This window comes from Capra hircus, chromosome 17 (assembly GCF_001704415.2).
Source record: "Capra hircus breed San Clemente chromosome 17, ASM170441v1, whole genome shotgun sequence".
NCBI classification, from domain to species: Eukaryota; Metazoa; Chordata; class Mammalia; order Artiodactyla; family Bovidae; genus Capra; species Capra hircus.
Genome location: NC_030824.1, coordinates 56,297,595 through 56,312,368, shown reverse-complemented (window position 1 = coordinate 56,312,368; position 14,774 = coordinate 56,297,595). Strand labels below are relative to the sequence as shown.

At 34.9% G+C, this 14,774-nt stretch overlaps 1 protein-coding gene across 1 annotated transcript in view; it reads right to left on the bottom strand.

The window, feature by feature from the left end:
- Nucleotides 2,126–14,774, bottom strand: part of USP38 (ubiquitin specific peptidase 38) — a 33,823-nt gene continuing 21,174 nt past the window's right edge. The window contains exons 8-10 of the mRNA XM_005691218.3: nt 10,292–10,398; nt 8,029–9,385; nt 2,126–3,322 (exon numbers count right to left, since the gene is read on the bottom strand). Coding sequence (XP_005691275.1) covers nt 3,161–3,322; nt 8,029–9,385; nt 10,292–10,398 — 1,626 coding nt within the window. The 3' untranslated portion in view covers nt 2,126–3,160. The remainder of the gene's footprint in view (nt 3,323–8,028; nt 9,386–10,291; nt 10,399–14,774) is intronic.

Sequence of the window (14,774 nt, the reverse complement as noted above, 5' to 3'; positions counted from 1 at the left end):
TAATAGGTCTGGGGCTGGGCCAGGCCTGGTAATATTTTTTAAAAACTTTCCAAGTGATTCTAACATTATGCATGGTTGAAAACCACTGATCTACCAAGGGAACGCTAACCTTTTCATCTCTCTGAAATCAAGGTGTGTGTGTGTCTAGCACACAAAGCAAAACTTGAAAACATGAGATTTATTAAGAGAAAAACAACTGCAGGCCATAACTGACACTGATGATGAGAGTTGGCTACACACTTGGCTGACTTCTTAGATTCTATTTTTAAAGTTAAATCCACACTGGTTATGTAACACTGGGGCTAAAGGTTTTACATAACAAATCCTTTTGATTTTGTAAAACCCAGATAGTTGATTTATTGAATAAAAATCTTTATTTCACTTCTTTAAAACTATTTCTATAACCGAATTTCCTTTTACACAGAAAACCTGAGGTTTTTCTTTATAAGTTAACTTTTTTTTTTTAAGAACTGTTTACTTTGAATCCTTGTTTTTTAAAAATCCTTCATTCGAGTTTCATTCACTTCCAAAAAGGACTCTATATAAGAAAATTAGTAAAACAAAAAATAAGGCTAACATTACGATGATATGACAGTTTGGTAAATGCATACATAGATAGACATAGAAGAGCCTTTTAGACTACTTTTTTCTTTTATTAGACTTCTTTTTTAAGATTCATTGGGTTTTTTTGGGGGGGTTATTATCTTTTTTGTTTTTAAATCTACTTTTTAAATTGAAGTACAGTTGATTTAAAGTGCTTCAGATTACAGCAAAGTGATCCAGTTATAGTTAGTTAGATATGTGTGTGTGTGTATAGGTATACATATACACATACATTATCTTTTCAGATTCTCTTCCAATATTATAAATAAGTTCATTTGCATAATTTTTTTTAGATTCCACATATAAGTGACATCATATATTTGTCTTTCTCTGACTTATTTCACTTAGTATGATAAACTAGGTCTATCCATGTTGCTCCAAATGGCAGTATTTCATTCTTTCCTATGGCTGAGTAATATTCCACTATATATAAATAACCACATTTTCTTTTATTCATTCATCTGTTGATGGACATTTAGGTTGCTTCCAAATAACTATTACTATAGTTGTAATTTTAAAAGGAAATCTTTAAATTCCAGTTTTTGGTAGTGGTATGAAGTTAATCTAAATATGCTCAGTAGTATGCTTTTTTTTTTTTTCCCCTTGTGCCACATCACACAGCACCTAGGATTCTAATTCCCTAACCAGGGATCAAACCCATGCCTGAATTGGAAGCACGGAGTCACTAGACTACCAAGGAAGTCCCCATGCTCAGTATATTACATAACTAGAATTTCATCTTTGTTATCATTTTGAATATTCAACTACCTTGACACATAAAAATCCTTGAATGACTTGCTATTCAAAGATAAAACTGTATGTAGGTTTAATTGTCTTTATGCAAGTTCCTAGTAGAAGCAGTTGAATCCAATATCAACCCACCAAGTATTAAATGACTTTACCAGTTTCAACAGAGGCCGATTGATATAGTCTGACTATAAATCATTTTCTAGCCAGTGGATAACTGAACACATAACTTAGACATTCACTATTAGAACAACAGGAAGTCCATAGGAAAGAAACTTGATAAAATTCCTTCTGGTTCAGTGATTTGTAGGGAAGAGAAATCTCAATTCTGTAAAGAATTTCCAGTTTTAAACTAATCCAATCAGTTTTTCTAATCTTCCTGATGACCAGAAACAGGTTAGGAATGGGAAGTAGTAGAATGAAGATGAGGATATCTGTTTTTAACCACTGCCATTTTAAGCTTGGGAAAAAGATAAATCCCAAATCAACAAAGAACATTCTTTCCTTAAAATGTTTTAAAAATAAATATATGACCAATCTTCAGAACTATGTACACGATGGGTAAGTTAAAACTTTTAGGAATGGAGACAACTGGGATAATTCCTGAATACTGTATAATCAAGACCGAGAAGAAGTGACTTGTTTCCAGTTTCCTGGCAAAGAAAATGTGGGATGGTAGGGGCTGACATTGACATTTTATCTGAAACTGTGAAACAGAAACAATTGTGCAAAACACATGACTCAAAAAAAAAAAAAAAAAGCCCAAGTGTACAACTCTGAAAATATATGATCAATATTTAATATTCTGAGGATTAAGTAAAAAAATAAAAAAATATTTTTTTTACTTGATCTAGTTCATTTCCTCTGAATTCTTGTAAGAGTTAAAAACAAACTATCACACTTTTTGATTTACAACCATCAGATTTTACTTCAGGAAAATCTAATACCTTTTAAAAGTTACAATTTTAATGTTAGCACAAAAAATTACTTCCTAACATTTCATTTTAGAAAATCTTTTCTGGAGCCAAAGATTCTTATTTTTGAATTACAGTACTGCAAGGCACATACAGAACTCACCTCCTTCAAAACACACAGAAGATATACTCCCTGAAATAGAATTTTTAAAATCCTCATTTAGAAATACTACAAAGTTAGCAATTCTTAGGTAAAAATGTGACTCCTACAGGATCATGCACCTTTCTTAAGATCAAATTCAGCACATATGTATAAATAATCCTTTTTTAAAACATTTTTACTTGAAATGCAGAGACAAAGTACTACAGCTCGATAAAGTTTATGTTATTGCCTTCATAAGAGACTGTATCATCGCTAGTATTCTCAAAGACTTGAATTTAATAATGGGGTAACTACAAAGGGAATAAAATATTTTCTTTCTTTTTAAACAATATTTCCTTCACCTCCAACACACAATTCTTTTATAAAGGATGCTAAGTGAAATCTATTTTCTGTTCGGTAAAACTGAGCACAGGACCATTTAAATGCCTCTAACTAAATTTAATGCAGCTTCATTAGGGACCAGGTACATATTTTCCTCTGAAAATTTTTGGTCAAGCATGTCTAACCATAAAAGCAAATGGAGTTTTAAGAGGTAGATTTTTTTCCCATGATGCATTTTGTTAATAAATGTATTGTCAAGAAAATAAAACAAGCACTGAGTGTGTTTTCTTAAAGTATAAGGGTCTAATGAAAAGAAAAATAATAGATAGATATGATACTTGTTACAGTCTGACATTTTAACAGTCATGGTATTGGATGTTTTGTGACCAGTGCATTTTGGACTCTCTCAGCATCAAAATACGAGTCTTCCAACTGTATTAAATCCGCCTCCACCCCCACCACCAGTTGGTCCACAGCTTCCGGGTGGATCGTTGTCATCAAATCCATTGGGCCGAAATGAACAGGATGCAGATGCAGCTTGTAGGGCCCGGGCTCGGGCATTCAACTCTTGTTCCTGAAATTTAAAATAGTTTTTATGACATTAAAACTCTAAATACCGTGGATGGGTATATCATCTATAAAAATATTTTTCAGTTGCTTTAATCCTTAAGTATCCGTCAAATCTCAGTAACTTTAAAAATACTTAATCCTTATCAAATCATACTAAAGTACATGATCACAGATGGAGCAAACAAGATAGAGAGCAAAATCCTGGTGTAATTCTACAGAATGATAAATCCTAAAAGCCATTCTCTGTCAATACCCCACTTTAACTGAAGCCCCACAGTCTTCAGATTTCTCTACAGAAACATCACAATTCTTGCACAGCTCATCAACAAATACAAGAATGGATTTCTTTCCTAATACACAGAACACAAAATTCAAAGGTTATGACAATGGATTATCTACTTTCTGTCAAGTGGAGCTGTTTTGGAAGTGAGTGATTACAGTAAAAGGTATAAATAATGAAAGAGGGCTCAATTTTTTCCTGCCCTTTCCTGAGAATATTTCTCAGTAAATAACAGATCTCATCTCAAAAACACTGCTAAAGAAAATGGAGCCTGTCTTCTTACAATATTACTTAAAACCACCCCCTATCAGATTATTAGAACTTTTATAAGGACTCATATTCATCTCTGTGCCAGACATATATTAAGTGCTCAGTAAATATTCATGATCTCAAACTAGAACACTGTTAGGTACTTAGCCATGAAAGGAACAAATATGAATAAACATTTATTTATAAATTGCAAATTAATTTGGCAAGGTGTTGAACTGGATTCTAAAACTGACACAAACTCTTAGGAAGAATAGGCAAAATATCCTGGCATAGGTCCATTTTCTGGGAAAGAGTCTACAACTCTCAAATGAGATCGTTAGTGTCAACAAGGTCTAAAAGGCACTGACTGGTAATGCATAACCCTTAACTGATTACATAAAATCATCTTGAAGGACTCTCACAGTGCCATCAACACTAATAATAAAAACTATACTATTTCCAGCTTTTCAACTTAAAGTCCAATTAGTTTGTTCCTCCTGGCAATGTAATGTTCAATTTCTAGCTAAGTTTTCTTAGTTGACTATTCTACCCTCTTCATGAGATGCCTGAGTTTTATTATGGAGGAAAAACCTCAGGCATACCTTGACATCTATCTCTATATCATGGACATCCTGGTTTCTCAGTAAGCATACATGACTGCTCTGTGATTCCCAATACACAAAATGATCAACAACCACATATTTATGGCTGAATGTGATCACAGATAAGAAATCCTTATAGCAGAATGGCTTAATTAACCAGTCTGTGATAGGCCCTTAGAAAGGCTTTTAAAACTTAATTTATAGGATATTTCTCAAAAACAATTTTTCCATTAACTCTATCAGTTACAACATCTGTAATTGCTGGCTCCTCTGTATCATGTCTAACCACACAGTATTTCTCAGGGATTATATTAATTTATTCTTCAATTTGTAAAGTTAGAGTAAGATTACATATATTTGACAGATTAAAAATAAAAGCTGCCATAGCGGTATCAGAAATAGACACAAAAATAAGAGCAGAAATACTCCATTCTGGCTCTATAATATATTAAGCTATCTAAGCAAGCAATGAAAATATGGCTCTGTATCTAAGAAACAATATTTGGTTTAGGATACAGACCTTGTTCCCTAATGAAATAAATAAACTGAGTAAATATGCAAGGCAGAGTTCAAGAGTTCTGCTCAAGAAGATCTTGCCTAGACTCTATTAAAAAGGGATTTCCCACCAGAAACTATGTTGAAGAACCTACACAACAAAAAACTGAGTAACCCCACTGCTTCTGAGACACCTGAAACTTATATTGTATTATACTTTAAGATATAGAGCTTCTCAAGGAAGTAAGATACCGTTTTTACTTTTGTAGTTATTTATATAAATACATGGCTGATGGAGAAAAGCATATGATATTCTGTTTTCAGAAGATAAGCTTCAACTATGGATAAAAGTACGGGAAACCACTTTTCATTTTATTTCTTTTAATATAGATGAGAATCTTAGGTAAATTCACAAATTTATAAGTAATTTTACCCAATTTTATATCAAGTATTAAAATTAATTCTTATTTCAATAGTGGACTATTGGTCAAATAACAAAAAGGAGCTACTGTTGCTTTGGGACAAAAACCTTTCAGTATATTTAGATCTCTCATTTAAGTACATCTATAAACATAAAATTGATCCAGCTTTTTTGTTTGTTTGTTTTAAATTACACAGATACAATATATACTCTTATGTATGAGATACAATATATACTCTTCTGTATGATGTATGATAAAGAAAAATATTCAGACAAACTCCCACCTCCTCCAAAGAAAGAAAAGAAACTGAACAAGAAAGGAGAGGATTATCTGCAGTTAGGGTGGAACACATGGGGTTAGGCGATAACCATTCACACATCCTTTCTCACACTGGATCCTAACAGAAAGCATGATGTTTGTATTCCAGACGCTAAAAGAATGGAGATACTCCTAATGGAAGCTGGGGGTAGAAGTATATGAGGAACAAGCCCTTTCCCAGATAGACTTCAAGATCCACAGTTTGCATTGCTTTCCTGTGTGTCAGGTTATGTTACAGAGTAGAAAATAGTCTGTGTGGTAGAATTTTTTTGCCTAGGTTTTTCAAAACCACTAGTCCTTCCAATACTATAAAGAGCAAGAGTCTTTCTAACACTTGTAAATCTAGCTGTGACTTAACTCCATAGCCTTACTTTTACTAAGATTTGGTAAGTGTTTTACAACTATTTTATAATTAGGCAGAATACCATTTCTTAAAGCCAAAGTTGTATCCCAAACATAGCAATCTATTACAAAGCATTATTACTATGAAATGGGCACACACTTTTAACTATAACTCAAGAGTGAATGTAAAAACAGCACTGGAAATGAGAGAAAAAATATACACATATATGTTCCAAGTGTTCAAAACTAAAGAATGACAGCTGCAAACTGCTATATATAAAATCTCACCACATAGTCTCACTGCCAGGCAATTATGAAGACACGTTCACAGCAGAAGCACCATAGCTCCTAACGCAAACTTAAAACACCAGAATGATTTGGTTACACAGTATGAGAAACATCACCATTCAAAACTTATCCATTATATTTCTGTAGTTGAGATTAAATAATATGAAGTCTAAATATATTTGTTTCTAATTAATTTATTTCTAATTGGGTATGTTATTGTAATTTGGTTCAAAAAGGCACTTTAATATGAAGCTTTAATAGCCTAAGAGTCTTAATACAGGTAAATAAATAATATCTTAAAACAGGTAATAACTTTAATGTAAAATGAAGTGATAACTTTTTTGCATTAGACAACTGGACAATCTGAGCTTAAAATGGAATTTAGAACAACTGCACAACACGAGAAACTGAATCAACAAAGTACATAATGGTTTTTCTTTATAATGACATAAGGATAATAAAATAATAATGAAAAGAATGGCTCATCACAAACACTGTAAAGTAGGATGTAATGGGCTAAGTTTTTGGCAGTCCAATTATAGAAATTAGAGTAGTTTTTGTATATTTCAAAAGTCAAGATTGCACTGGGCCTTATTTTCATTTTTACATTGTAGAAATTCTATTTCAGCCTTATCTTCTTATCCTCACTCCATCTTTCCAATGTTCAAGAATCCTGATGATTCCTATCTAATGGCTTATCTGATATCTAGCGAGAAGTACATGGTTGAAAATATTCTATTACCTTGATCATAAGCCTTTCTGGTAGTGAATAAGGAATATCCTGAGTTTCTTATTTTTTTTTCCTGCAAAATGTATTGTTTCTGTGTAATCCTGGAACACTGCCATACTCCTTTAAAAATGTATCATGTATCATTATTTGAATATTTCATAGTACAGTAAACTTTCCCACAAATCAGTACTGTTTTTTCTCTTATTCTGTATCTTTTAAGAGTCTGTAACACAAAATTTTTAGAAACTTACATATTTAAACTCATAAAATCATTTGGTGTGTTTATAATACACCTACTGTTTTAACTCCTATTTACTGTTGGTCTTTTATGTTGATAGCAAGTTGGCAGGTTTCAAAGAAAAATACTTTCAGCAAGGTCTATATTAACTTTAAAGTAAGAAAAATCTTTGTGAAAAGTATAAGTATATTCAGCTCATATGAAATCCTTATTCCATAGTTTTATTTACTGTTGTATTACTGCCTTGATTCTACCGATCAGGTCCTTAAAGAACACAAACATCTGTTGTGTACAGATTCTACCTTTTAGTCTCCTTTTAACCACTTGTCAATAGTTCTTAAAATATTTGTACAAAGGTCAAGAAGAAATAAATACAAATTTAGCAGTTGTTTCCCCTGGCAGGTGGAACTAAAAGGAAGAGGAAAATATTTCCATTTTATTAAACTTCCTATATTTCTGAATGGCATGATTTTATAATGATCAGATCTTTTCTAATTGAAAACAAAGAAGGGCTTCTATACTGCATCTAATTGTGACTTTCCATACCTAATTCATAATATTAGCAAGTAAGAAAATTTAGTTATATAGGTTGAACCCATTTCATATGAACCCAGATTCAAATTTCAAAATCACCACTTCGTAAACTCCTTGGAAGTGTAAAAGGTGGATTTCAAAATTAAGGCAAGCATTCAACCATTTATCAATTGCTTAAATAGCTTCTACAAATGATTATGTTTCCAACTTACCTGTAAATATAGTTTATTGTCTTTTGTTATAGCATCCATTAGTTCTTTCTGTAGAGGTGGTTCTCCATTTACCCAGAGTCCAGTGGTTGAATTGTTACCATTTAAACCATCAGTACTGTTCTGTCTCTTATACAAAAGTACATAAGCTGTATCCTTGGGAAACCTACTCGTAATTTTCTGGACTGACTGAAATGAAGTAAACGTCACTCGGCTGTCATTAAATAAAAACCATTCTTTTGACATGTCCTTATTTTCCAAGTCCTGTTCAATCACTGTGGTGGGACTATCTCTCCCTAGTAAGTGATTCCGGGAGGAGGAAAACGCCAGCGTTTCAGGCTGGGGGCACGTCTGGCAGGGGGACTCTGTTCCTGTGACGTTTCTGGCATAAGAATAGTAATGCCCACTTTCTGAGGACACACCAGAGTGAACGACCACAGAACTCAAGAGATAGGGCACCAGTTTTGGGGAGCAAGCTTCTTCAGTCCCAGAAGGCTTCAACTTTTTAGCTAGATTCTCACTAATGTCAGTGAAGTCAACATCTAGAGACCAACTTTCTGACAATGAAGAGAAAGGAGTTCTTTTAACTGGCAACTCCAAAACCAGTGGCAGTGACACATTGTCTAGTATTTTTCTTCTCACGTGATACTTCTGATCATAGGAAAATCTTAAGAGAGTAAGGATAAGGTATTCAGGTTCCTCTGTGATTTGCATAGTTTTCTCGGCATTCTGCAGAGAGGCACAGTTTTCACAATAATACTGGTTGTCACCAGTAAGAATCTCTGGAGCCAAAAAATAATTTAATAAGTCAGTCACTGAAGGTGTGGTCTCACCTCCTGGTTTCTGAGGTACATCTTTATTAACAAGCATCTTGCTAGAGTCATTAGGGGCAGAAGTGTCTTCAGTACAGCAGAACTCATCAGGACTGTCAACCATTCTTTCATTCACAGCTGAGTTGCAGGCAATGGCAATGGCTGACGGGTTACAGACACCTGGTCCTTCTGAAGGACCAGGCCCGCTGGCCTGTGTTAGGCCATCATCTTGTGTACTGGGTGATGATGCTGGATCTTGAAAAGACAAGTTTTCCACAGAAGAGGAAGGACAAAAGGCCAGTGAAAGATCTGTAAAGGCTTCCACTTTCTGTGAGGTACTCCTGCAGTTCAGACAACAAATGTGAGTTCGCAGTTTTCCTCCAAACATTTTTTCAATTAGCGTCTTCTCACCGTCACTTGCGCAGTGGGTCTCTGTTAGGACAGCTGCTTTAATGGCTACCTCTTGTAAAGAAGTTTCACTGCATCCTGGACTTTCAGAAGACTTGTGTGAGGACTGAACTTTCAAGATCTTTTCTTCTTCATGGAGCCTGCAGGAGAGTATATCATTATATAGCTACTTCGCTTAAATTTAAATGTCAGTTCTACTCAAAAATATGAGTGGCTTGCCTTATATTAACAGCCAAATTATTCTTATCAAATATAATGCTTATTTAAAAAATCAACTAACTTTACTAGTCATTTACATTCCATAAAGGAGGCAAAGACCAGGAAACAATAGGTTTTATTACCTAAGTAGGAAGAAGACAATAAAATTGATCAAACCCACTTAATTATCAGTTGGTATAAAGGTGAAGTTATTAAATTTCGTTATCTCAGAATGCCTTTATACTCTTAAAAATAACTGAGGAACCTGAGAGCTATCATGTATGTGGTTGTATCTATCAACATTTACTGTATTCAAAAATTGAGAATAAAAGTAATAAAGTACTATACAATAATAAATAATAAACTCATTACATGCTAATATAAATAACATTTAAAAATGAAAAACAGTTATATTTTCTAAACTCAAAAAAATTTAGTGAGATGAATGGCTCATTTTGCAAATATTTCAAGCATCCGGCTTAATAGAAGGCAGGCTAGATCCTTGTATCTGCTCTGCATTCAAACTATTGTGCTGTGTTGTTTTGGATGAAGCATATGAAGAAAGTCTGGCCTTAATTACAGATACACAGATATGTAGTCAGAAAGGGAAAGATCCCTGAAAGTGTTTTGGGAACCCCCAGGGGTTCTTATACTACACTTTGAGAACAGCTAAAGTAAGAAAATTTAAAAAAGAAACTAAATTAAAAACACCTAAAAAAATACAATAAATGCAAGGCATTTTAGAGTTTAACACTAGAAATGATGTCTTTAAAGGTAAAAACAATATTCAATAGAAATAATCTGTTAAAGAACATAATTCAAATCACAGCTCTAGAAATGCTTTTTACCTGTCTAGTAGAAACCTGAGGTATTCAGAACAGTCTTGTTGTGATCTGGGGGTAAACCATGGAGGTCTGGAAGCCTCAAAGAATATCCGAGGTGCATATGCTTCTCTCTGTTGATCGAGAAAACACAAGGAAGTGATTCTCACACCATGAACTAAATACCTAAATCTTAATACATAATGTTTAATAAAGATGACTACAATTACATGGGCTTAACCTTTACTACAAAGGACCAGACAAATACATTTAGGTAACTTTCAGTCTTAACTTCTCATTCTGCAGATCAGAATTAAGATCTAGAGAAAGTACGTGACTTGCCCAAGGTCATACAGCTAAACTAGTAGCAGAGGGGATTTTTATCAGACCCCAAGACTCTTTAACTTAATACAATGCTTCTGCCGTTCTCTCTCTGATGTGCTTGAATCCACAATTTAAAAAAAAAAATCTGAAAAAAAAAGTTAGTGGATATATATTTTGGATTAAAAAGGGACATACTCTACAAAGCCATGCCTACTGATTTTAGGTGAAAATTTCTTTGACTGGAAACACATGTCATAAATGTATGGAATATGAACACACTGCTCAGGAACTTTGCTGACTTTATTTGTTTTAACATAGGAGCAGTTTAGTGAAGTGATTGCTTGTGGACTTTAGAGCAAGGTAGGCTGAAATCCTAGATTTTGCCACGACAAAAAAAGAACTGAAAAAGACATCTGCAAAGTTGTGATTCAGTTCAGTTCAGTTCAGTCGCTCAGTCGTGTCCAACTCTTTGTGACCCCATGAATCGCAGCACGCCAGGCCTCCCTGTCCATCACCATCTCCTGGAGTTCACTCAGACTCACGTCCATCGAGTCAGTGATGCCATCCAGCCATCTCACCCTTGGTCGTCCCCTTCTCCTCCTGCCCTCAACCCCTCCCAGCATCAGAGTCTTTTCCATTGAGTCAGCTCTTCGCATGAGGTGGCCAAAGTACTGGAGCTTCAGCGTCAGCATCATTCCTTCCAAAGAAATCCCAGGGTTGATCTCCTTCAGAATGGACTGGTTGGACCTCCTTGCAGTCCAAGGGACTCTCAAGAGTCTTCTCCAACACCACAGTTCAAAAGCATCAATTCTCCGGTGCTCAGCCTTCTTCACAGTCCAACTCTCACATCCATACATGACCAAAGGAAAAACCATAGCCTTGACTAGATGGACCTTTGTTGGCAAAGTAATGTCTCTGCTTTTGAATATATTATCTAGGTTGCTCATAACTTTTCTTGCAAGGCGTAAGCATCTCTTAATTTCATGGCTGCAGTCACCACCTGCAGTGATTTTGGAGCCCCAAAAAATAAAGTCTGACACTGTGTCCACTGTTTCCCCATCTATTTCCCATGAAGTGATGGGACCGGATGCCATGATCTTCGTTTTCTGAATGTTGAGCTTTAAGCCAACTCTTTCACTCTCCTCTTTCACTTTCATCAAGAGGCTTTTTAGCTCCTTTTCACTTTCTGCCATAAGGGTGGTGTCATCTGCATATCTGAGGTGATTGATATTTCTCTCGGCAATCTTGATTCCAGCTTGTGTTTCTTCCAGTCCAGCGTTTCTCATGATGTACTCTGCATATACGTTAAATAAGCAGGGTGACAATATACAGCCTTGATGCACTCCTTTTCCTATTTGGAACCAGTCTGTTGTTCCATGTCCAGTTCTAACTGTTGCTTCCTGACCTGCATACAGATTTCTCAAGAGACAGGTTAGGTGGTCTGGTATTCCCATCTCTTTCAGAATTTTCCACAGTTTATTGTGATCCACACAGTCAAAGGCTTTGGCATAGCCAATAAAGCAGAAATAGATGTTTTTCTGGAACTCTCTTGCTTTTTCCATGATGCAGTGGATGTTGGCAATTTGATCTCTGGTTCCTCTGCCTTTTCTAAAACCAGCTTGAACATCAGGGAGTTCACGGTTCACGTATTGCTGAAGCCTGGCTTGGAGAATTTTGAGCATTACTTTACTAGCGTGTGAGATGAGTGCAACTGTGCAGTAGTCTGAGCATTGTTTGGCATTGCCTTTCTTTGGAATTGGAATGAAAACTGACCTTTTCCAGTCCTGTGGCTACTGCTGAGTTTTCCAAACTTGCTGGCATATTGAGTGCAGCACTTTCCCAGCATCATCTTTCAGGATTTGAAACAGCTCAACTGGAACTCCATCACCTCCACTAGCTTTGTTTGTAGTGATGCTTTCTAAGGTGATGCTTTGACTTCACATTCCAAGATGTCTGGCTCTAGATTAGTGATCACATCGTCATGATTATCTGGGTCATGAAGATCTTTTTTGTACAGTTCTTCTGTGTATTCTTGCCACCTCTTCTTAATATCTTCTGCTTCTGTTAGGTCCATACCATTTCTGTCCTTTATCGAGCCCATCTTTGCATGAAATGTTCCCTTGGTATCTCCAATTTTCTTGACGAGATCTCTAGTCTTTCCCATTCTGTTCTTTTCCTCTATTTCTTTGCACTGATCGCTAAAGAAGGCTTTCTTATCTCTTCTTGCTATTCTTTGGAACTCTGCATTCAGATGCTTATATCTTTCCTTTTCTCCTTTGCTTTTCGTATCTCTTCTCTTCACAGCTATTCGTAAGGCCTCCCCAGACAGCCATTTTGCTTTTTTGCATTTCTTTTCCATGGGGATGGTCTTGATCCCTGTGTACAACGTCATGAACCTCAAAGTTGTGATTGTAACTTGAAAATTTAGAATTTGAGTTATTTGTGGTATGAGACAGGGTTCTCAGCTAAGGAAAACATTTCTATCAAAATAGGTGTGTTTATGGCATTCTGAAGAAAAGGAATTTGGTGGATTGTTTGCAATGGGTTTCAGAAATCATTTGATTCATATTCCAGTCTTGCCACTTGTTTGCATGGCCAGGAAAGCAGGTCATGTAAGCCCTGTTTCTTCACCTGTAAAATAGGGACACTACCTTATTACCTCATAGATTGATTTTGAGGATTAAGAGATAATATATGCAAACTACCTAGCACAGGAACTAGATGAATTTAAATGCTCAATACATGTTAGCTTTATTAATTATGAGAAGAAAAGCCTTTTAAATCATATAGGGAAAATCTACCTACCTAATCTACTTGTTAGATATGGTCTCAACTATGGCAGAAGTTTAATTAGGTTCTCTTGTTAATTCTTCTTTTGTTGAGAATATGGAAGACTCCTAAGGCTTTTTCCTAATAGCTCTGACTTAAGCTAATATAGTATATATAATGCATTTATTTCTACACATATACACATAGATACACATACACCTACCATATGCATACATGTTATACAGCTGACCATTGAACAACATGGGATTAGGGGTCCTGACACTCTGCTTAGTCAAAAACCTGTGTATAACTTTACAATAGGCCCACCATATCTGTGGTTCTGCATCTGTGGACTCAGACATGGATTATGTTGTACTGTAGTACATATTTATTGAAAAAAATCCATGTGTAAGTGAACCTTTGCAGTTCAGACTGTGATGTTGAAGAGCAAACTCTATATAACATACAGTAAATACAGCATACAGTAAATACAGCAAGTACATACATCCATTTACTAGAAAACAATGTTTGGAAGTTGCAGGGAGGAGATTTCATCTCCTTTGGTCCTGAGGTGTTAAATTTGTGGACATATTTCCTCCAGGCAGAGAACAGTAAAATGATCCTCTGAGTATTTCAGGCCATCACTCATGCCACTCTTGACTCCTTCCATTTAAGAAGTTATACTTGAGATATTTCTCAGCTTGTAGGTAGGAAACAAAGCATTCCTAACAACTCAATTCCATCAATTCTAAATCTATCTTCTCTTCTGGCTGTAACTACCTATTCCTTTAGACCTCTGTGAAATGAAAACAGTAAAACCAGAAAATATTATTTATAAATGATTTGTATCATTCATAGGTATTACTCAAAACTTAAAAGTACAAGTTCTTTGAGCATAAGGATTCCTTTCTGAATGCTTATCAGACTTCATATTACATCTCTCAATAAATGGCTATTTACATGACGTTCTTGCTATTAGCATAAACTTATTTCGTTGGATTAATTTGTGGACATAAAAGATCACGAAATTTTAAGCTCCATAACTTCTAACAGGTAAACAGTTTATCCATTAAGTTCAAAAGTTTAGTCATAATGAAAGGGTATATACATTAGAAATGGGAGGGAAAAAAAGCCAATATGTCACAAAATTATTTTAATTATTCATGTTAAATTGTTCATTACTATGAAAATCTACCAAATTAATATCTATAAACTTAATATTAAAGATGCATTTTAAAATATTTCTTCATGAAGGAGCTATTTTTTGGATAGGAAATCAGATTTTACCTATAATAATTAGAATAATGGGTCAGTAAAATATTCATCTACAAGAATGCAAAGTAGAAGGGAGAAGTAAGAACTTAAGGCATATCCTGATTTTAGGCAGTATCTCTTTAGATTTCTATGTGGATCTGTT